This window comes from Saccostrea cucullata, unplaced genomic scaffold, assembly GCF_032062105.1.
Source record: "Saccostrea cucullata isolate Sc308-1 unplaced genomic scaffold, CSIRO_AGI_Scuc_v1 ctg272, whole genome shotgun sequence".
Taxonomy (NCBI): Eukaryota; Metazoa; Mollusca; class Bivalvia; order Ostreida; family Ostreidae; genus Saccostrea; species Saccostrea cuccullata.
The window spans coordinates 440,722-463,688 of record NW_026938795.1 but is presented as its reverse complement, the minus strand read 5'-3'; the positions used below and the strand labels follow the sequence as shown (position 1 = coordinate 463,688).

The following is a 22,967-nucleotide window of genomic DNA, read 5'->3' as shown; positions in this document are numbered from 1 at the left end:
TATCAGCAGTTTATTGATTTCCTCTGGGGGGAAATGAGAGGGTATCAGCTGTTTATTGATTTCCTCTGGGAGAAAGGAGAGGGTATCAGCAGTTTATTGATTTCCCCTGGGAGGAAGGAGAGGGTATCAGCTGTTTATTGATTTCCTCTGGGAGGAAATGAGAGGGTATCAGCTGTTTATTGATTTCCTCTGTGAGAAAGGAGAGGGTCTGTGAGAAAGGAGAGGGTACCAGCTGTTAATTGATTTCCCATGGGAGAAAGGAGAGGGTATCAGCTGTTAATTGATTTCCCATGGGAGAAAGGAGAGGGTACCAGCTGTTTATTGATTTTCTCTGTGAGAAAGGAGAGGGTACCAGCTGTTAATTGATTTCCCATGGGAGAATGGAGAGGGTATCAGCTGTTAATTGATTTCCCATGGGAGGAAGGAGAGGGTACCAGCTGTTTATTGATTTTCTCTGTGAGAAAGGAGAGGGTACCAGCTGTTAATTGATTTCCCATGGGAGAAAGGAGAGGGTATCAGCTGTTAATTGATTTCCCATGGGAGAAAGGAGAGGGTATCAGCTGTTAATTGATTTCCCATGGGAGAAAGGAGAGGGTACCAGCTGTTTATTGATTTTCTCTGTGAGAAAGGAGAGGGTACCAGCTGTTAATTGATTTCCTCTGGGGGGAAATGAGAGGGTACCAGTTGTTTATTGATTTCCTCTGGGAGGAAGGAGAGGGTACCAGCTGTTTATTGATTTCCTCTGGGGGGAAATGAGAGGGTACCAGTTGTTTATTGATTTCCTCTGGGGGGAAATGAGAGGGTATCAGCTGTTTATTGATTTCCCCTGGGAGGAAGGAGAGGGTACCAGTTGTTTATTGATTTCCTCTGGGGGGAAATGAGAGGGTACCAGCTGTTTATTGATTTTCTCTGGGAGGAAGGAGAGGGTACCAGTTGTTTATTGATTTCCTCTGGGAGGAAGGAGAGGGTACCAGCTGCTTATATTGATTTCCTCTGTGACAAAGAAGATGATACCAGCTGTTTATTGATTTCCCCTGGGAGGATGTGGAGGGTACCAGCTGTTTATTGATTTTCTCTGGGAGGAAGGAGAGGGTATTAGCTGTTTATTGATTTTCTCTGGGAGGAAGAAGGAGAGGGTACCAGTTTAATGAATCCCCTGGGGGAAAGGGTACCAGTTTATTGATTTCCTCTTGGAGGAAGGTGAGGGTACCAGACCAGTTTATTGATGTTTATGGGTTTCCTGTAGGAGGAAGGTGAGGGTACCAGTTTATTGATGTTTATGGGTTTCCTGTAGGAGGAAGGTGAGGGTAGCTGATTTCCTCTGGGATGAAGAGGAGAAAGCCTCATGTTTTTTTATTCCCCTGGGTGAAAGAAATGTGTACCAATTGTTCAAGGATAGGGGGATATCTTTTCTTATTCATTCCTTTCAAAACATAACTTCATGAAAATGTACTTGCCCAGTGAATGAGTACTTGTATGTTTTTCATACCAGCTTGTTCTATTTAAGAATGATATTACCTTAGTCCCTTATTGAATTTCATGTGCATTATGCAAATATTATGGTATATATCTAAACTATTCAGTCTTTTTACAGTTCATTGGACAATATGTATAAATGATAACCAACAGAGGAATGCATGTAATGGTACAAAAGTTCTTGATAACATCATAGCTGTATATATGTTTCCTTTTTATGTGATATCAATTTTAAGATGATAATCTATAATGTTGAAGCAGCCAGGCAGATTTCCAGGCACAATAGCTCAGTTTGTAGAATCTCTGTCTTGAATTCAGGTCTTTTTTGTCTCGCCTGCGACTTTCTCTTTCCGAGACATAGCGACCATAGATTCTCGTCGTCGTCGTCGTCGTCGGCGTCCAACTTTTGGTTAACCCAAATGTCAAAGTTTTATAAACTGCAATAACTTTCTCAAATTTTATTCAGTCTTCTTGAAATTTGGACACAATATTCAGTATGGATAAAAATTTATATCCCAAGTATGATTTTGAAAAAAAAAATTCAAATTTTTCCGTTTTTTTCCTTAATTGGATTAGTTTTTTCATGATAATTTATGGTGAAGACCTATATTCCAGCAACTATAAGTTATAGGGATATATAATTAGTCAGTGGATACATCATGGGTAACCACAAACGTCAGTACCAGAATTAGGTCATCTTGACCTACATTTTTCTGCATGAGTGACTTTGGTTAAATTTTTGGTGGAGGTCCATATCTCAGCATCTATAACTTATAATGGCATGATGATTTGTCATTGTACAGGTTATAAGTAACCAACAACATCAGTACCAGAATTAGGTCATTTTGACCTACATTTTTCTGCATGAATGACTTTGGTTAAATTGATAATGGAGGTTCATATTTCAGCAACTATAACTTATAGTGGCATGATAGTTAGTCAGTGGATACATCATGGGTAACCACAAACGCCTGTACCAGAATTAGGTCATCTTGACCTACATTTTAGTTCCATGAGTGACTTTGCATAAATTTATGTGTGGAGGTCCATATCTCAGCAACTATAACTTATAGTGGCATGATAATTTGTCAGTGGATACATCATGGGTAACCACAAACGCCTGTACCAGAATTAGGTCATCTTGACCTACATTTTTCCCATGAGTGACTTTGCATAAATTTATGGTGGAGGTCCATATCTCAGCAACTATAACTTATAGTGGCATGATAATTTGTCAGTCTACACATCATGGGTAACCAACAATATCAGTACCATAATTAGGTAATCTTCACCTACATTTTCTGCATGAATGACTTGATACATATACAGTGGATTTGATTTCAAAATGCAAGTTCAAATTATTGCGACTCATAACACGTTGCAATATTCGCAATAATAAAAACATCACAATAATTTGTGAATTTACAGGGTATATGTATATATATATAAATGCCAATATAATCGCCAAGGGATTAGATATTAAGTCAGCTGTTCCATTTCTTTATTATTGTATTTTTGAGTTATTCCTTCTGAAATGTCAATAAATGCTTCAGTTTATCAGACAATCATTTCTTACTAACCACAGCGACAGCAGGCGAGACACAGGGTTGCGGGCAACCCTTACGTACTTTTTTTGATCCATTAAATACAGGGTGTCCCAGAATATATGATACCATTTCATGAATATATGAAATATAAAGTAATGAATATTGAATAACAACAAATGCACTATAAACATTGCATATACTTTCCAATTTTATTCACAAAATTTTATGGACAATGAAAGGAATGCGACAAAATGAATTCACTTTGAAAAATTCTATTGTTTTCAACAAAAGTCCTCTAAATGATGTCCAATCTGGGTAATTATTATTTCTAGACATTGCACAAAATTCCATAACTTAAGACAACAGTACGTATTTGTTTAGTTATAATCTAGATTTTCATTGAATATTTACCTTTTCAGATAAATCAAAGATTTGGATTTAGGTTTAGTAACAATATCTTAAGACTGGATTTGATAATTACAGTTTTGAAATGAGGGTACCCAGCTTATTTGATAAATCAATTTTGCTTCAAATGCAATATTGAGCAATTTTTTGACGTAATTATGTGGCTACATTACTCCGACTATGTGAAAAATATTAACTGATATTATTTGTTGCTAAAAATTGTATTTACTCAAATATATAATGAGACAAATATCAAAGAAATTGGTCAAGACATGCGTTTCTGACAAGAATTTAAAATGGTATCATATATTATGGGACACCCTGTATTTTCTCTTTCCGTAATAATCCATAGGCCTATGTTATTCTCTTTCTGCACTTTAAAGTACATGTATGCTGTTTTACTTCCTATTCCCAATGAATGTAAAATAATAGTTTTATTTTTGAAGTCAAAGAGTATTTTCAATTGCTAGTATTGTCTCTTTGTACTCCCACATTCCTCTGAAAAAACTGTTTTTTCCAAAATACTATATATCCGTTTTCAAAATATTGTTTTTGCCTGTTAAACTTCAAGGTAAGTTTGTCCGAGTGTTAGTGATATATTTTTGGCAGTATACATGGAATCGATTGGCTTGATTGATTTTATCTTCTTACCAATGAACAATTCAAGTTCGCATTATTTAAATTATGACGTTTAAAAGCTTTAAACCACCTGCACTATTTGAACGTGAAATTCAGAATGTGCCTGACCTTAAGTAAGTGAATGGGGTCAAGCCTGATTTGTTTAGCTGGTGATGTGGAATTAGTATCCAGTAATGTACATGTAATAACTAAGTTATTAGCAGTCAGAAGAATTAATTTGGGACTATGGATTATTCATGTCTTGTATACTAGTAATCGGACAGAACAGTAGATTTACTGAAGTTTATAGTTCCTATACAGTGTTGCGGAGTTTTGTGTGAAATTCTCTACGAGTTACCATACATATTGTTCCATATATTGTACCATTGAGAGGAAGCGTTAGGGAGAAGTGGCAGCTATTTTTGGATGACAGGTATTTTGACCTGGTGACTAATTATTTACCTGCCAGAGACGATTGTCGGCAAGGATTTCAACACATTCTATCTTTGTCTTAAGAAAGCGGATTTTTATGTTTTTGTTCTGTTAATGTTCATAAGGTTTGTATACGTGGCATTTTTAATCAATTAGCAAAGAGTACAAGATGGGAAGATTTCATGCTTGTTTTTGCTAAGTAAAGAGCCCTCCATATGTCTATATTATATTGCCCCATCTGCAGATATTTTAATCCTCCCTCTGTTCTATGACACCCCATTCCTGCAGGTTTATGACGTACGTCATCCACATTTATCCCTATCCTCTTCTGCATCTCTCTGAATCCCGAGTGTTATCTTTGTGTACTTGATCTAATGTTTTGGCAATCTATTGGTCGGTTATGGAGGAGTTTTTGTCACCTTGTGCATTGATCTGACAGGAAAGAACACTTGTAGACAGTTGTCACACAGAGCTAAATCCAGCTATTGCATTCATTAATTTCAGTCAGTGCTTTAATTTACACTTGTTTTGGTACTCCATGGTGCCACACATGATAGAAGCATGAGAACTTTGTAACAGAGTGACACTGATATAGAATTCTTTTTTCAGTTGAAGAAATTGTTTCCTGAGGCAAGTCTACGTCTACCTGGTAAGAAGATCTTTGGTAACCTTGACCCTGACTTTATACAGCAGCGTCGGGAGGGACTAGACATCTTCATCCAGGAGCTAGTCACCAACCCCAAACTCTCACAGCAGTAAGTATACAAAACCTTAAAATAGATTCCTATTTATAACCCCTGACCCCATCACTCAGTCAGTGATTGGGGACTTGGTTGTGCTGTCTGTCTGTCTGTGTCTGCGTATTTGTCAGGGTGCTACTGTGAACTTCTGGATTAGTAAGATAATCATTACTTACACAATTGAGTTTCATCGGTAAAGCTGAATGAAGCCAAATCTGGGGTGAAGGTCAAGGCTATTTGTCAAGGTTAAGGATGCTCTAAACACTGCACACTAAAGAGCTCTATTTATTGGGTAGTTTTATGAAGTTAGAATGATCTGCCTTTAGATGTAAGATTAAAGAAATTTTATTTACCGTTAATTACATAATTTATAATAGATTAAAATATTTTTAGCATTATATAAGACCAAGAGTAAGAAATTTAATTAATTATTTTTATTTATTTTCCCAATGTAAGTAAATAACAGTGATTTCTGCTCACAAATAGTCCATTGTCTTTGAACATTTTTCCTGCGCAAATAAGGCACGTAGCCTATGTTCTAAATGAATGAAAAAGTCTCAATATGCATATCTTTATATAATATATTTTTCTCTGAGTCCAAAAAACAGTTTCTGTTAGTGTTTAGAGCTTCCTTAAGAAATTTGCTATTTCAGTAGGCACATTGTTTCACTCAGACAAGTAATTTACAACAGAATCCTGCCCAGTCTGGTCAATTCTAGAGGAGATGTACTTGTTTCATTCACTCATATTATCAAGGTCAATCTAAAGGGAAACAAAATATTTCTGATATTAACGAACTAAAGGTCACACCGAGAGATAACTTACTGGAAATGCACATATATAAACATGTTCTTTGGCACAGTGGAATAAATTCACAATTGGGATCTGAAGTTCTATAGCCTACATTCACTATTCTCAGGCCCCTTAGTACAATAATTCATTTATTATTTGATCAGCAAAAAGAAAATTGAAATTTGGACCTTACGAAAGATTTTTTTTGAATGCCTTTGAGGTGATGCACAAAATGGGTTTTTGGTTATATATGTTTGTTTAACAGAGATTGACATTTTTTAACAATAGCAGTTACGATAAAAGTATATAAATGTCATTTCTGCTGAAAACCAAATTCTGCTCAAGCCTCTGATAAATCTGGATAGATTCTGGATAGATTTTCTCCGTTTGATTAATATTCTGTTATTTTACAAGAGGTTTGTTGACATTTTTCCTCTTTCTGTAATTGTTTTTTGGGCTCTCTTTCACGGAGGTTTGGTGATCAAACTTTGATGTTCTAATGAGGAGAAGGTTTTGTGATAAAATGCACATGTTGGTAAAACATTAACACACGAGGCCTTAACCTTGGCAGGTACTTGACATCATGGTTAGGTGCCTCAGTATCGGTATTTACCTGAACATTTATATTTTGATTCTTTGAGCTTGTTTTTTAGGAACTTGAAAAGGAACAAAAAAATGCAGTGTGCACCTGAACTCATTAAATCATTTACTCTTTAAATAAAAAAACAGCAAAATTTTCTGAGTTTATTTGAATTTTTACACAATTATATATAAATGATGTAAATGATGATGTACTATTTGTAGTAATTTGATGTGTTGGCAGAATGCAGAGGGTTTTCTGTAACTATTCATGTGTCTGTCTAACTTAACTATAAGATCCCAGATTACCCTGATAAATCTGAGCAAGATAGGAGAATGCTGACTGGTGAGTTATACAAACAGCTGATTTGTCGGGGTGCCCTAGTTTAGCGGTGTATGTATAACCCTGCCGTCAATATAGATGTTTCTAATTCTGTGGCTCATATGAAGAGGAGGATATATTTGCAGTTTTAGATGATAGCTGAAGCCTTGAAAGACAAATATTTGGTAATGGAAGGTTCTGATTTCAGTTAAAAGTTTGCATGTAATTTTTATGCTTTATATGAAAATTTGCAAATGTGCTAGGGTAAATCTGATGTGCCAGTGAAAATGGAGGGGACTCTGGATTTCTTTCTGTCTGCCCCACTTTATTGGTTTTCAGGTTCTAGACTTTTTTCTAAACTCTTTGCAGATATTGAGCTGATTTTTTGATATGTTATTTCACCTTAATTAGTTTCAGATCAAGTTTGCATTTCATTCCACATTTTGATATAAACTAGACTTTTTGGCTCTCAGAGTGTTTGTTTTATTGTAATCTTCCCAGTAATATATGGCAGAAAATCTGTGGTTGAACTGATATTCATAGAAAAAACATTTTCTATGAAATATTGATTGTGGTTGACCATGTTTTTATTAGTGATAAATGAAATAAATTTCTATAAACAAAGCTCTATTTTGATTCGGCATATAGATTATTCTGAACTTAGGTCAAATCAAGATAAGAACAATCATAGTAATATTGGTCATTTTGAAGGTTTTTCTGAGATGGCTGACAACAAGGTGACTCATTGAATGCTGTTATAAATTTGAGAAAATACAAAACCTAACTGCTTTGTCAGAGAACAAGGAAATAAAATGAAACTTGATAAGAATCTCAAGTATTGCTAATTAAAAGTTATAACTGGACCGCTGGGCTTTCCCTTATAAGTTTATTACAGTGAGATGTTGTTGTAGTTTTACTATAAATCAGACTAATCAAGTGTTATTAATGTTTTTTGATTTGGAATATTAGCAGGTGATTGCTTTCATTCCAGTTATGACTGTGCAACTACTTGGAGGAGGAAAGCCCTTGTAATTTGTAAATTCAACATAAAATGAAGAACTATCTTTGAAAATTTAAAATGACATTTTCTTAGTTAAAAAAAAAACCACTAAAAATAATGTCAAAATTAAGAACATATCTTGTGTCAAAACATAGAAAATGCGTAATTTTGTGGTAGAAAATCCCATAAAAATCTAGATGTGAACACTTTGAATTTACGCAGCTACTGGTACATGCAGGTTTTATCTGTTTATATGTAAATCCATCGTCGCAAACCACGGCCAAAATGTACGCTCCTCTCCCATTCTGGCCGTGGTTGAACGAGGAGAGAATTCTTCGTAGCTCATTAAAATATTGACCAATGCGAGTAAAGCATAGTCGGATGATGATTTTGTGCAGTAAAGGAAATGTTAGCCTAGTACCCGAGGCCTTCCGAGTAGCACTCGGAAGGCCTCGGGTACTAGGCTAAGGAAATGTTTCTTGTATACTGTTGACGTCAGTTGTTGATTCGATTGCGATGGAAACAAAACTTGCCACTGACTGAATATGACGTCACAATAGAGAGGCGTGAATATTCAAGATTACGACATTTTTTGTGATCAGCAGCCACGGGTAGGAGAGAGCTATATATGCTGTGGCTTGAGACGATGATGTAAATCTGGTGCCTTCAAATTCAAAACAGGATTCTCGTTAATTTTCATTGTTAATTAATCCTGTGGGTTAATGTGAGAACACCCTCTGATATGTTTGGAGATGTAACCCAGTGAACAGGAAGTCCCCCATGATGTTTTTATTTAAGCTTTGATATAAGCAGGTCATACTTGTTCCTGGTCATTTTATGAAATCTCGTCATGTTCTGAATTAAGGAGCATGAACTCAAGTCAGCGTACGTCGAACATAATTAAAATAAATGTATTGTTTCAAAACATCTTCAAACCTTAAAAGCTGCAATGAGAAATCAATGATATTCATATTTTTGATTAATTTTGGAAAAAAAGCATCTTAAGTGCACTCATAAATATGATAATAAGATTTAATGAACACCCCCCACTCACCACACCCCCTTCCCCCTTCCTGTACTTGTCAAACTATTTATGAAAGTTTTATCATTGATAAGTGATTCAAAAACTGAGGGTATGTTGAATTATGAAGCAAAAGACAGTACTTATGCAATTTTTAATATCCTGTCAAAATATTTTGGATCTAGTTTTCATTCCATAAGTTACTCCTTCATTTCTACAGGTTACTTCTGTATTAGAATTGGTCATCTACCTGCCAAGAAATTAACTTGTAACCGTGATGAAATGGCCATAAGGTTCACTCACACCTTAATTATTAAATCTGTAAAAGAAAATTTGATGTAAGAGGTTTTGTTACAATTTCTAAATGAAATTTAAAGTCCTTTCAACTTGTCTTAACTGTTAAAGAGATTTACAGTATTAAATATATCCCGTAATTAAACCTATATATACGTAGGTAAATTGTTACAAGTGATGATTAAAAGATATTGTTCATTACTAAAGTGACATAAATAGAAAGTCTTTGTATAACTGTGTTTGACAATATAGATATTAAAGAAGAAGCTTGTGTTTTATTTCCTTGAGTTGATGGACAGGTTGCGAGGTTTACCTGTGTGAGATTGACAGGTAAAGGTGTCAGGTGAGAACACTGGGAAGAAGACAGAACACTGCCCTGTAGTAGTGAGCCGTGACTCCACTCAAGATTTTCTCCTTGGTTTTCTTTCTTTTTTCTTCTGTTCTTTGCTGTGGTTTTTATTTTTTTCTGTTATTTGGAATTTCTAAAGTAGCCAAAGGTGAGCGCTCTTTCTTTTTCCTTAAACTTTAAAGTCTCTTTAGAACTGAGTCCATCTTCAATACGTTAATTTACAGGCTCCTAATATAGGCTGAAGATGAAGATATAAATGAGAGAGATATAGGTAATAATTGTAACTTTACAACGTCCTCATTTGTAAGTGCAGTTTGTTATTTTGTTACCAGCAACACCCCGGGACATAAAATGACATCTTGACCTTTGATTCACATATATTCATTCAGTCAGTGTAGGTAGGGGATAGGTGAGAGGGGTAAAATATTACTCTTGACATCATAGCTGGTCAGAGATTGGCGTTAGGCCCAGGACTTAAGTGGGACACTTGTTGCATCACGCCAGTCATGAATGTTGTGAATGACTTACTGATCCAATAACTACTCAGCTGACAGTAGCTGTTTAAGGAAAGAACAGTGTTTTATTTGTACTTTATATACTTAGTAACTCTTCAGTGACTTTCCATTATCTTAATGTGACTTTACAAAAGTAACAATACAGGATTTTTCTTCATTTGTATAAGGTAATTATTCAGCAAATTCACATGGCATTATAAATTTGATTTATGGAAGCTATTCAGTGCATATTGAATTCTGAGTGACTTTAATGTTATGTAAATGATATTTTATCCATTTGTGTATCTAAGTCATTAAGCCTGGTATAAGAAGTCGGAGTGGGACTTTCTGAGTCTGGTGTCAGCCTTGTAGGTATTTGTTTGTCCCCTATAAGTGTCTGATACAATACTTTGTAACAATACCTGTTTATTTTGACAACTTCAGATTAAATTGTTCACTTTAATGGTCATCTGTTGTTCTCTGTGCTTATTTGTACCACATTAGTAATAATTGGTCTACGTAAGGGGCCCAAGGGACTTAATGTGTGTGATGGCGTCAGTGTGACCCCTAGGGTGATATTACACCTTTGTGGAATATGCTGATACACCTGAATTACAGGCCTAGAGAGCCAACAGGTAGAGCTTTCTCATTATCATATTCCAGGTAAAAAAAAAATTGAGATTTAAATCATGGAGAGAAAATGACCCAGCACTGTCATCAGACCGACACTCGTTATGAAGCTGAGAAACATAGCAGATGTATTTTTAGTTTGGAGCAAAAAGAGGTCCAAAATCAGTGAACCTGGTGCATTACCACACTCGGCATCATGGTAATTAACCAACCATCAACGATTACAACTGTGTTTCCCGTAATTTTAATTTGAAATTAAAATTTCTCTTTTTTTGCATTACAGTCCGGAAGTGCGAGCTTTCCTGAATTTGGACAACCCGCGGAATGTTCAGGATTCTGTAGACAATTTTGATGATTCTGAAGCCATGGTGAGACAAAGTGATTTAGAATAACCTGGTTATTTGAAGAAAAAACATTACAAAATTCAATTGAAATAATTCAAATCAGGTAATTAATTTTTCATTAATTAATATTCACAGAATGAAAGAGATGTCAACCCGGTCAATTTGGGACCCAGTGAAAAGAAAACGTAAGTTAAAACGTTAATGAGGAAAGAAATATTTTCTAACTTTAGACATATTTCAGTCATAAGCTTAAAAATTTATAATTGAGAGGGAAGGATATTTTTAAATAAATGTACTATAAATTTAAATGTTTGATTGGTATTATTTTGCAGTGTTAAACCCAGTGATTTTGAATTCCTAAAAGTTATTGGAAAGGGAAGTTTTGGCAAAGTATTGCTGGCCAGAAATAAAAATGAAGGGAACATTTATGCCATCAAAGTGCTACAAAAACAGGCAATCATGAAACGGAACGAAGTGAAACACATAATGTCAGAACGGAATGTACTGCTTAAAAATGTCAAGCATCCATTTCTAGTGGGACTACACTACTCCTTCCAAACAGTGGATAAATTATACTTTGTTCTGGACTATGTGAACGGAGGAGAGGTCAGTACCCTTTGTCGCCTACTGCTTTATTCTCCTCGTATTCTTCAACAATTTGTAAGACAAATGTCAAACCCAGTGGTGATTTGAGAGTTAACACCTGTGAATTGACATCTAGATTTATTTTTTACGTTTTCTGGGGTGAATCTCCACATCTCCACACAGTTTCACCTGATGATCAATCTTAAATCTAACATGTAAATGTCACTTAATTAATGAACCACAAAGTCTTAGGCTGGTCGCAATATTGTCAGATTGGAAAGTAAACCTCAAAGATTTATGTCCCAATGACAGATAAAAATCTATAATTCTTAACCTCTACCATAGCAGATATTAACTGTCTTAAATAATATTTATTTCACCTTCTTTTGTTTCCACAATGACACATTATTTACAATTTCACTGTTCTCCTTATTTACTTTTAAAACCAATCTAATTAAAATTAGATGATCTGAATCAAATTGAGTTTGAGAAGCAGTAGCTGATTCAGAACATCTACTGTTAATTAGAATGTGTTAATTAATACCGCTACATCTTCAAACAAAAGATGTCTGTTTCTGTCCAAATTAAGAAAACTACCAGAACATTCTCTATTCTTTTTATCATGCCAGTCTCTGTTTACGGCATATCATTATTTCATGTCTGAATTAGTTCTAGACTAGTTTCTCTGCACTATTTTTATTCAATTAATTTAGAATCCAGAGCAGTTCTGTATTTATTCTATCTTACCTTGCTTTTTTTAAGAAGTGTCATTATTCTTCTTAATGTTTATGATTCTGCGTCTATTTCTGTACAGTATATTTATGAAATCTTTGATCATCTTTATTAATTGCTGTAAGAACTAAGGAATATGCATTAATGCCCTGATTGACAGCTAAGGGGAGATCATCAGACATTGTGGTGTCATTGTGCTGATGTACTAGTTAGCCCCACGTAAAAAATAATGATATTCAGATTGTATAGCCCCAGGCCTTTTGTTGAAAAGGATTCCATATTTAGAAGGACTATAAACCATATAAATGACACAACAGAATTTGTATGATTTAATTTTTCATCCAGTATAATTTTGCGTCTATTTCAGCTGTTTTTCCATCTGCAGAGGGAGCGATATTTTCCTGAGCAGCGAGCCAAGTTTTACGCCGCTGAGATGGCCAGTGCCATTGGTTACCTGCATTCCCTAAACATAATCTACAGGTACTGATTGTCCCAAGACTCAAAAGTCACAGCTCTGACAACATTATGCAATCATGTCTGGATTAGCCATTTATTTGGAAATCTTTTGTTGAATATTTATATTTGATTCTTAAATTTCTATGTAAGGAGGGAGGGAGGTTGTATGATTAATTTCTCCTTGTGCATTGCTTTTGATTAAAAGATAATTAATTCTAGGGAAATGCATACAAGAGAATTTTCTCAAGTGCAATTGTACACATGCTACTTATGTCTGTGTGGAGTGTACATGGTCTTAATGACACACAGATCTGCAGTACAGGGCCCAAGTCACGATTTGATTCTACAACATATGTCTTTAGTGATAGAGCCAATGTAATGGGGCTATGAATTTCACTAACTAACATTTGATTTACCACCATTTCCGGTCATACTTTGTAAAACCTTTATTTAACTTCTGGTAAATGTTGATTAATGAATGAAAAGGTGAGAGGAGATTTTGGTGTAGGTTAGATCACCGGGTAATATGTGTCATCGTTAGCCAAATTTACATACTGACGAGCTAAAACGCAAGACCACACTCATTCTATTTCCTTGTGAAAATTTGCATTCATGTAAAATAGATTCTAAATTAATACAGTGAAACAATGATATTACATTTAAGAATTCAAACAATTTGTAAATATTTTGAGATTTTTATGCCAAAATGAATATGCAATTTTTAGAAAATATTTGTATGTAACTTATTTTTGGGGAGGCAACAACATAGTAATTAAAAATGATGTGTTACTTCAAAACATCGTCTAAATAACGATTTTTCACATTTTTTTGGTCCTTGAAAAATATCAATAATTGTTATTCATAGAGGGTACTTTCCAAAAACAAATTTAGTGCAATTATTTTTCCATCAACTTGGAAAGTAATGCTAATATGTATTAGCTTATCATATGAATTCAAAGAAAAATATTTTTCGGTTCCTTATAAATTATGATAATGCAAATCTTAAATTTTTCATAGTTGAAATTAAAACGTAAGCATTTAACATCATTTGAATTAAAGATCTATAATACATGTATTACTTTTCAAACAATTTGTAAATATTTTGAGATTTTTATGCCAAAATGAATTGCAATTTTTAGAAAATATTTGTGTGTAACGTATTTTTGGGGAGGCAACAACATAGTAATTAAAAATGATGTTTTACTTCAAAACATCGTCTAAATAATGATTTTTCACATTTTTTTGGTCCTTGAAAAATATCAATAATTGTTATTCATAGAGGGTACTTTCCAAAACAAATTTAGTGCAATTATTTTTCCATCAACTTGGAAAGTAATGCTATATGTATTAGCTTATCGTATGAATTCAAAGAAAAATATTTTTCAGTTCCTTATAAATTATGATAATGCAAATCTTAAATTTTTCATAGTTGAAATTAAAACGTAAGCATTTAACATCACTTGAATTAAAGATCTATAATACATGTATTACTTTTCAAAAAAGATAGTCTTCAGACTTTGAATTTAAACGTCATATATTGTAAACAACTGATTGTTTATATGTTGATATTAAAATATTTTAAGTGTGGATTTTTTTATGTTTTTGCAGAGATCTCAAACCAGAAAACATTCTTCTTGATTCCAAGGTATATCTCTTATAGTTTGTGTTCACATAGAGGTATCTTATCCTAATGAATACTTAAAATTAAGTCATTTTAGTTTTAGTATTTGATGTATTGTAGAACCTTGTTGTAATTTTGTGGTTATTTTACAGGGACACATCACCCTGACGGACTTTGGTCTGTGTAAGGAGGGGATAGAAGGCATGGGGACGACCAACACCTTCTGTGGCACTCCAGAGGTAGGCATCAAGTCTGGATAAGCCACCTTAAGATTGAATTTTAATTGAGGAGAATTATGTAAGGAAGTCAGACATTCCAGAAATGTTTAGGCAATCATGCACCTAATAACTTCCCTGCATTGCTTTTGTTTTCAATGCCAACTTCTTAATTATAAAATCAAATCAAGTAAAATCAACAGCTAATTAATCAAAAGAGAAATTAATTTCACTAACTTCAATAATTTATTAAAAAGACAGGTGTGATTAAATTTGTTTACACTAGTTGTATCACAAAGATCAGACACTTAACTTCCTGAGGACTTAATTCTTGTTTACGAATTCCACCTGATCACATTTTAATTAAGGCATCAGACTAGACCTTTTAGACATTAAATCAAGGCAACACTGATTACCAATCATGTCAACATGCCATATGCTCATTACCAAATCAATATTTTAATAAAGTTCATGTCTAACAATTTACTGTGGTTAACACCTGTCCCAGCCCTGTTCTGTTGTCTGTTAGGGTGTCACCCTGTTCACATCCTGTGGTGCCGGAACCTCCCTTGGCCTTTGCACTGTTTTCAATTCTTTATTTGCTCAAAACAGAATCACTGGTACACAAGATACATGTATTTGCAAATATATACACAAATAACTCAAAAAAAATTTACACAGTTATATGAAAAAATAAAACATATAACTAGTTGATTGATTAAATTTTTTTGAGACGTCGTGTTTTGTATTTCAACATTGTTTGTGTACATCAAACTTGAAAATTTTAGGATTTTTTTCACAATTTCTGTCCGGAGAAATATTTCCCATGTCTTAAATTGATTGACACCATTCAATGCCTGTGTGTTAAGACTCTTAAACAAGCTGAGAATGTCAATTAAATTTTTTCGCTGTGCCTATTCAGAATTGATGAACAAGGAAATAGTTTTTTTTTTCTCTTCACCTGCAGGGAGCAGATTAGGATTTTAATTAATTAGCATACATACATACTTCTAATCTTAACATAAATAGTCAAAGCCTGGGGTTTTAAAAACATTTTTTCAGAAACCACAGAGTGACATACCACTAAAAAACACTTAACATGAATTAACATGATGTAACATAGTGCGTATTTATGAGAACAATTCTTTTCTCTGGTTGTTGACATTGCACTGAACAACTCTAGTTAATGCATCTTATGTCAAGAAACTTTTAATTGTCACATAAACTTGATTTGTATTGAAAGCAATTACCTGTCCAGCCAATAATTGTAAAAATGCATATTTTCATCTCTAAAAATTTTTCATTTATTTGTTATCTTTTTTAAAAAATTTTATTTTTGTATGTGTTTATGTTTCTATTTTCTAATGGACTTAGGGTTCATGTAAATGCGTAGTACACTATTCTACATGCATACCAAGTACTGTCACAATTCTTGTTTTCATGTCACAATAAAACCAGGTACCAGGGCTCTGTCTGACACTTATTACATTCAGTCTTTGACTTGCAGATCAGGTAAATGTTAATTAGGTATAATAATTGATTGGTTTGGTTTGTGTTTTAGTACCTGGCCCCTGAAGTGTTGCGGAAGCAGCCCTATGATAAGACGGTAGACTGGTGGTGTCTTGGGGCCGTTATGTACGAGATGATGTATGGACTGGTATGTAGCCTTTGTACTCTAAACTCAGAATTATAAGAATTTGTACTTTAGTTTCAAGGTCATTATAAATCTCAAATTGAGTCATATCAGAAGGAATTATGTTATGCAAGTGCAAGTGATTTTTAATCATAAAATAAATAGCCAATACTAGCATGTAAGAATTTAAGCAGTGATTTCTAAATGTCCATGTATGTATGGTTTATTTTTCCTTTTGTCCAGCCCCCGTTCTACAGTCGAGACACAGCGGAGATGTACGACAACATCCTGTATAAACCCCTCCGATTACGAACCAATGTGTCACAGTCAGCTCGACAGATACTAGACGGGGTGAGTGTCAGAAAATTCAAACTCATTCTTCAAGTGAATCCTGATATAAAAAATATAAATTCTAAGTTTATTTGTTGAATTCACATGTAAGACAGTAAAACTTGCTCAAAAGAAGTTCATTGGGAAAGGATGTCACAATATAAGGGATGGGGAAAGATTTAAATTCTTATTAACTTTGAATTCATTATAGTCAAGATTTCTGTACAGACTTCTTGTGAAATATGAGGTTGATAATTAAACTTTACCTTAACTTAAGATTTGTGTTTGATCTTAGTTATTACAAAAAGAGAAAGAACAGAGACTGGGATCAAAGCGCGACTTCCAGGAGATCAGGAATCATAACTTCTTTGCTGACATGAACTGGGATGACCTGGATGGCAAGAAAATCAATCCTCCATATAACCCCAACGTGGTATGTGCTTACTTCATTAGATATCTATCTCAAATAGAACAAACAATAAAGCCATGTTGATAGGCTTTTATTTCATAAGATGTCTGGATTTTACCAAGATATCGCAGGCAGAAGCTCTCAAACAACAAGTAACTTCTCCAAAACTTCAGTATAGTTAACATCATATTTTTTGTTTCAGAGTGGTCAGCTTGATTTAAAACACTTTGATCCAGAGTTTGTCAGAGAACCAGTACCTGGTATGTAAATCCTCAGTATAACTCAAATTCTGTTTGTGGAACAAGAAATTTTTACATTCAAATGTCATAAATCTTTTTTTGTCATAGTTTCGAGATAATTGAACAATCCCATTGCATAAAAATCAGACAGAGATTTCTGCCGGATACTACAATGTATTTGTTTAAACTTTTATGAGTTAGAAATGTTAAGTGGCTGAGGTGTTCGACTGAGGGATGACTTATGACTGATATTTTGATTTCAGCCTCGGTAGGGAAGTCAGTGGGGAGCTGTAAGCTAGTGAGTGCCAGTGTAATGGAAGCTGACAACATGTTCCAAGGATTCTCCTACGTCCCTCCAGCAGAAGATGCCTTCAGCTAGGACCAACTGTCGTCTGCTTCTGTCATCTAGTCTGTGATTGGTCAGCACATCATACATCTCATCCAATGAACAAATAGCTGAGTGGAAACTGCTGAATGGGAGGTCCCAGGACTTGTGTGTGATTGGTTAAAGAAGGATACTGTTAATTTAAGGATTGATGTTTGTTGAATGATTACCAAGGGATAGTAGCAGTCCCCAGCCTCGTGCTGTTCTCCAGTAATAGGAGGTGGCCCTGTGATACCGTGACACAATGATGTCTTTCAGCAACTGTTTTACTGACTGAATATTAAGTGAATCGTGTCAGATTATGAAAGTCGGTGGAGGTGATAACGAACTCATCAATATGCACATCGTATGTTTGGTGTCAATTGACAGACATAATATATTGGTCAATTACTTAAAAACAACGATATCTAATAATAGTCATTGTGAAGTGGTCAGTTTTGTGACCCATTTTCTACTTGGTTATGAGTACACTCATATTTGAAATATACTTGGTTACGAGTACATTCATGTTTGTAATTTATTGTTTATTTTCCCATCAATTGTATTCCAGAATCAGTATGAAGCATATTCTTTTTAATCAAACATTTTCAATATTTTTTTGTTCAGTGCCTTCTTTCCTGCTTTTTAAATTTGAAGGTTGATTGTGTGATTCTTTATAGGGCAGAGACTTTTAGCATTATATCGCATTTTGTCTTTGTATCATGGAAATAAGTAGAATTGTGAGTGATGTTGATATAATTTAGTATTTCAAAACATTTCCCATTATCCTGAATTCGCAGATAGAACACAACGAAATGTACCTCCTATAATAAGACTGGTCCCGGTTTTATTTTTACATAATTCTTCACACAAACTAATACGAATAACATATCAAAAATCATGAACCTGTCATTTTATCAGCGATATGGTCCACATATTGTGGGCCAGTTGTACATTTTGCCAGATTTTTTTTATATTAACATTAAGGTGCTGTGATACTTTTTCTGCCATCTGCCAGTATTGCTAGGGGCAGATAACTGCCTTATATTGTCCAATCAGGAGTGCCCTCTAGTGGAGTATTTCTGAAACAGTGATACTGTGATTTTTTTAATACAAAAATATTGTTATTTGTTTAAGATATTGTTATTGAGCAACATGTGTATATTAAATACTCAATGTGCAATTGATTATATTATGAGGAATCAAATGACAATAAAACAGATAAAAACATTATTAATGTGACTGATTTTCTTTTAAACCCACAAACAATACAATCTGTGTACACAGGTGGGATTAGATGCCTAGAACAGGATATAAGACACAGGTAGGATCAGGTGTATGGAACAGGATATAAGACACAGATGAGATCAGGTGCATGGAACAGGATATAAGACACAGGTGGGATCAGGTGTATGGGTGGGAAGGTGTATGGAACAGGATATAAGACACAGGTGGGATCAGGTGCATGGAACAGGATATAAGACAGGTGGGATCAGGGGCCTAGAACAGGGTATAAGACACAGGTGGGATCAGGTGCATGGAACAGGGTATAAGACACAGGTGGGATCAGGTGCATGGAACAGGATATAAGACACAGGTGGGATCAGGTGTATGGAACAGGATATAAGACACAGGTGGGATCAGGTGCATGGAACAGGGTATAAGACACAGATGGGATCAGGTGCATGGAACAGGGTATAAGACACAGGTGGGATCAGGTGCATGGAAAAGGATAAGACACAGTGGGATCAGGTGCATGAAACAGGGTATAAGACACAGGTGGGATCAGGTGCATGGAACAGGGTATAAGACACAGATGGGATCAGGTGCATGGAACAGGATATAAGACACAGGTGGGATCAGGTGTATGGAACAGGATATAAGACACAGGTGGGATCAGGTGCATGGAAAAGGATATAAGACACAGGTGGGATCAGGTGCATGGAACAGGGTATAAGACACAGGTGGGATCAGGTGCATGGAACAGGATATAAGACACAGGTGGGATCAGGTGCATGGAACAGGATATAAGACACAGGTGGGATCAGGTGCATGGAACAGGATATAAGACACAGGTGGGATCAGGTGTATGGAACAGGATATAAGACACAGGTGGGATCAGGTGTATGGAACAGGATATAAGACACAGGTGGGATCAGGTGTATGGAACAGGATATAAGACACAGGTGGGATCAGGGGCCTAGAACAGGGTATAAGACACAGGTGGGATCAGGTGCATGGAACAGGATATAAGACACAGGTGGGATCAGGTGTATGGAACAGGATATAAGACACAGGTGGGATCAGGGGCCTAGAACAGGGTATAAGACACAGGTGGGATCAGGTGCATGGAACAGGATATAAGACACAGGTGGGATCAGGTGTATGGAACAGGATATAAGACACAGGTGGGATCAGGTGTATGGAACAGGATATAAGACACAGGTGGGATCAGGTGCATGGAACAGGATATAAGACACAGGTGGGATCAGGTGTATGGAACAGGATATAAGACACAGGTGGGATCAGGGGCCTAGAACAGGGTATAAGACACAGATGGGATCAGGTGCATGTAACAGGGTATAAGACACAGGTGGGATCAGGTGCATGGAAAAGGATATAAGACACAGGTGGGATCAGGTGCATGTAACAGGGTATAAAACACAGGTGGGATCAGGTGCATAAAAAAGGATATAAGACACAGGTGGGATGAGGTGCCTAGAACAGGATATAAGACGCAGGTGGGATCAGGTGCATGGAACAGGGTATAAGACACAGGTGGGATCAGGTGCATGGAACAGGGTATAAGACACAGGTGGGATCAGGGGCCTAGAACAGGATATAAGACACAGGTGGGATCAGGTGCATGGAACAGGGTATAAGACACAGGTGGGATCAGGTGCATGGAACAGGGTATAAGACACAGGTGGGATCAGGTGCATGGAACAGGGTATAAGACACAGGTGGGATCAGGTGCATGGAACAGGATATAAGACACAGGTGGGATCAGGTGTATGGAACAGGATATAAGACACAGGTGGGATCAGGTGTATGGAACAGGATATAAGACACAGGTGGGATCAGGTGCATGGAACAGGATATAAGACACAGGTGGGATCAGGTGCATGTAACAGGGTATAAGACACAGGTGGGATCAGATGCATGGAAAAGGATATAAGACACAGGTGGGATCAGGTGCCTAGAACAGGATATAAGACACAGGTGGGATCAGGTGCCTAGAACAGGATATGACACAGGTGGGATCAGGTGTATGGAACAGGGTATAAGACACAGGTTGGAACACGTGCCTGGAAGGAGTAAGCATGCCCTACCAATGGTTTATACCCACCATAATCTCTATGAAATAATCAGATAGGTAGCGTATTCTGAAGTCAGATTTAGTATGAAAACAAAGACAAAATGGTATAGGACCAAAACACAGTCCAATGTTAGGTTATATCTGCCAAGAGGGTCAAAGACCATGCATAAAATTTACTGATTGATGATATCAAACAGGTTTGTTAAAATCCTTGTATTTTAAAGTTATTTGTCAGTAGCCTTCTCAGGTTTAAAGATTGCTTAAACTCGGAGAATGTTTGTGAATATTGAATCAGTTTGTAGACAATAACATCCTATGATGGTGATAGTGGAATAATTACTAGTAGTATTACATAAAGAAGAAAAGTTGACGATGGAAAAGTGAAGATGAAGCATCCAAATATGAAGTAGATGTGGCAGCTTTTGTGGCGTCTAAATATTCTGAGGTATGTCTATGAGTTTATAATAGCACTGAACGTTTTAATGAAATCTCTGTTGTTATAACCTACTGTTTAAATGTGTATTAAAATGTAATATCATCCAAGAGTTTTATAAAACAGGTAACTGTTTGTTGCTTTTTTTTTTTTGCCTGTCAATGTACTTCTTTTTTAATTCAATCAAACTATATTCACTTAAAAAATCCACTACAATTAAATACCGTAAAGAAAAATAAGAAGAAAAAATTGTGGTAGAAGATTTTTTAAAGAACTTAAAAAAATATCACAGTACTGTACCAGTCTTCGTTCCTCGACTTCTGTTCAGAAGGCATTTTGAGTTGCGGGGGGGGGGGGGGGTTGCAAGTTAGAGCAAGTGCAGAAAGGTCATATACATGATGTACTTGTAAATTAAATTTACTGTAGCACTGAACGACGCAAATTGACCCCAAATTCTGTCGCGTTTTGAATTATCATTTAGCAACGAGTAAAAAAATTATAGAAAAATTACTGTAAAAACAGAAAGACGCAAATTGACCTCCATTTCCGTCATGCATTCTTTTAGCAGCGATGTAGGAGGAAACGCTTTCAAACTGTTTTTTTTTTAATCTAAACATTTGATAGCAGGACCCAATGACCTTAAATATATTGAGATGTTTTGTTAGTCATCTTGACGACTTTTATCTTGACAAGCTCTCATTTTTATTCATGAGAGAAAATATTTTTGGTCATTCTTCGATAAAAAAAAATCGTAATAAATTGATGTTTACATCTACCAGTCTATATTTAAAGAAATCGAAACGTTTAAAATAGGGCATTAAGTGATATCACTCATTTGACAAAACAGTGGGTGATAAAACACGTACACTAATTAATAATAGCAAGTTATGAATTAGCGAAATCACCAATTCGAAATGAAATCAACATTAGTTATAAACCATTACCCAATCCATTACGTGACATTAATTAAACCTGCATTGGTGATAATCAAAAAGAAGATAAATAGGTTATATCACTAAATGGCAACAAAATCTATTTTAGCACTCCTTATACAGAACTCTAAAACTTAAAATATGACACAAAAAATAACGAATCAATGCCAAAAGGAAGATAACTCTCGTAACGCGCTAATACCGGGGACTAATCCTGAAAACAGTCTCACTCCAGGTGAAAAAAAAATTAATACGTCATTATTGACAGGAAAAAGTCAGCTGGGATGAAAGCATTTTGATTTTCAAGACCCTTATTTATAACGGTCAAACAACACTGCTATAAACAATATGCACTGGGTGACCATCTCTAGACACTAACAATGGTAGGCTGCCACAGGGTGACTACTTCTAGACATTGGCAGTGGTAAGCTGCCACTGGGTAACCGCCTCTAGACACTGCTAATGATAGGCTGCTACTGGGTAACCGCCTTATTACACTGCTAATGATAGGCTGCTACTGGGTGACTGCCTCTAGACACTGCTAATGATAGGCTACTACTGGGTAACCGCCCCTAGACACTGCTAATGATAGGCTGCTACTGGGTGACCACCTCTAAACACTGTCAGTGGAAGACTGCCACTAGGTGACCACCTCT

At 35.6% G+C, this 22,967-nt stretch overlaps 1 protein-coding gene across 5 annotated transcripts in view; it reads left to right on the top strand.

The window, feature by feature from the left end:
• The window catches only part of LOC134251291 (serine/threonine-protein kinase Sgk1-like), a 37,472-nt gene extending 18,612 nt beyond the window's left edge, over window positions 1-18,860 (top strand). For 3 of the 5 annotated variants that reach the window (XM_062733682.1, XM_062733681.1, XM_062733683.1), the window contains 12 exons: window positions 5,088-5,233; window positions 10,983-11,067; window positions 11,179-11,228; window positions 11,376-11,649; window positions 12,728-12,840; window positions 14,425-14,461; window positions 14,590-14,676; window positions 16,214-16,309; window positions 16,529-16,636; window positions 16,911-17,048; window positions 17,227-17,284; window positions 17,527-18,860. In XM_062733682.1, the coding sequence (XP_062589666.1) occupies window positions 5,088-5,233; window positions 10,983-11,067; window positions 11,179-11,228; window positions 11,376-11,649; window positions 12,728-12,840; window positions 14,425-14,461; window positions 14,590-14,676; window positions 16,214-16,309; window positions 16,529-16,636; window positions 16,911-17,048; window positions 17,227-17,284; window positions 17,527-17,642 (1,308 nt within the window). In that variant the 3' untranslated portion in view covers window positions 17,643-18,860. Of the gene's footprint in view, window positions 1-4,581; window positions 4,604-5,087; window positions 5,234-10,360; window positions 10,899-10,982; window positions 11,068-11,178; window positions 11,229-11,375; window positions 11,650-12,727; window positions 12,841-14,424; window positions 14,462-14,589; window positions 14,677-16,213; window positions 16,310-16,528; window positions 16,637-16,910; window positions 17,049-17,226; window positions 17,285-17,526 lie in introns of those variants that run through there. The other 2 variants (XM_062733685.1, XM_062733684.1) reach the window with 2 other exon arrangements.
• Window positions 18,861-22,967: the final 4,107 nt, after the last annotated feature.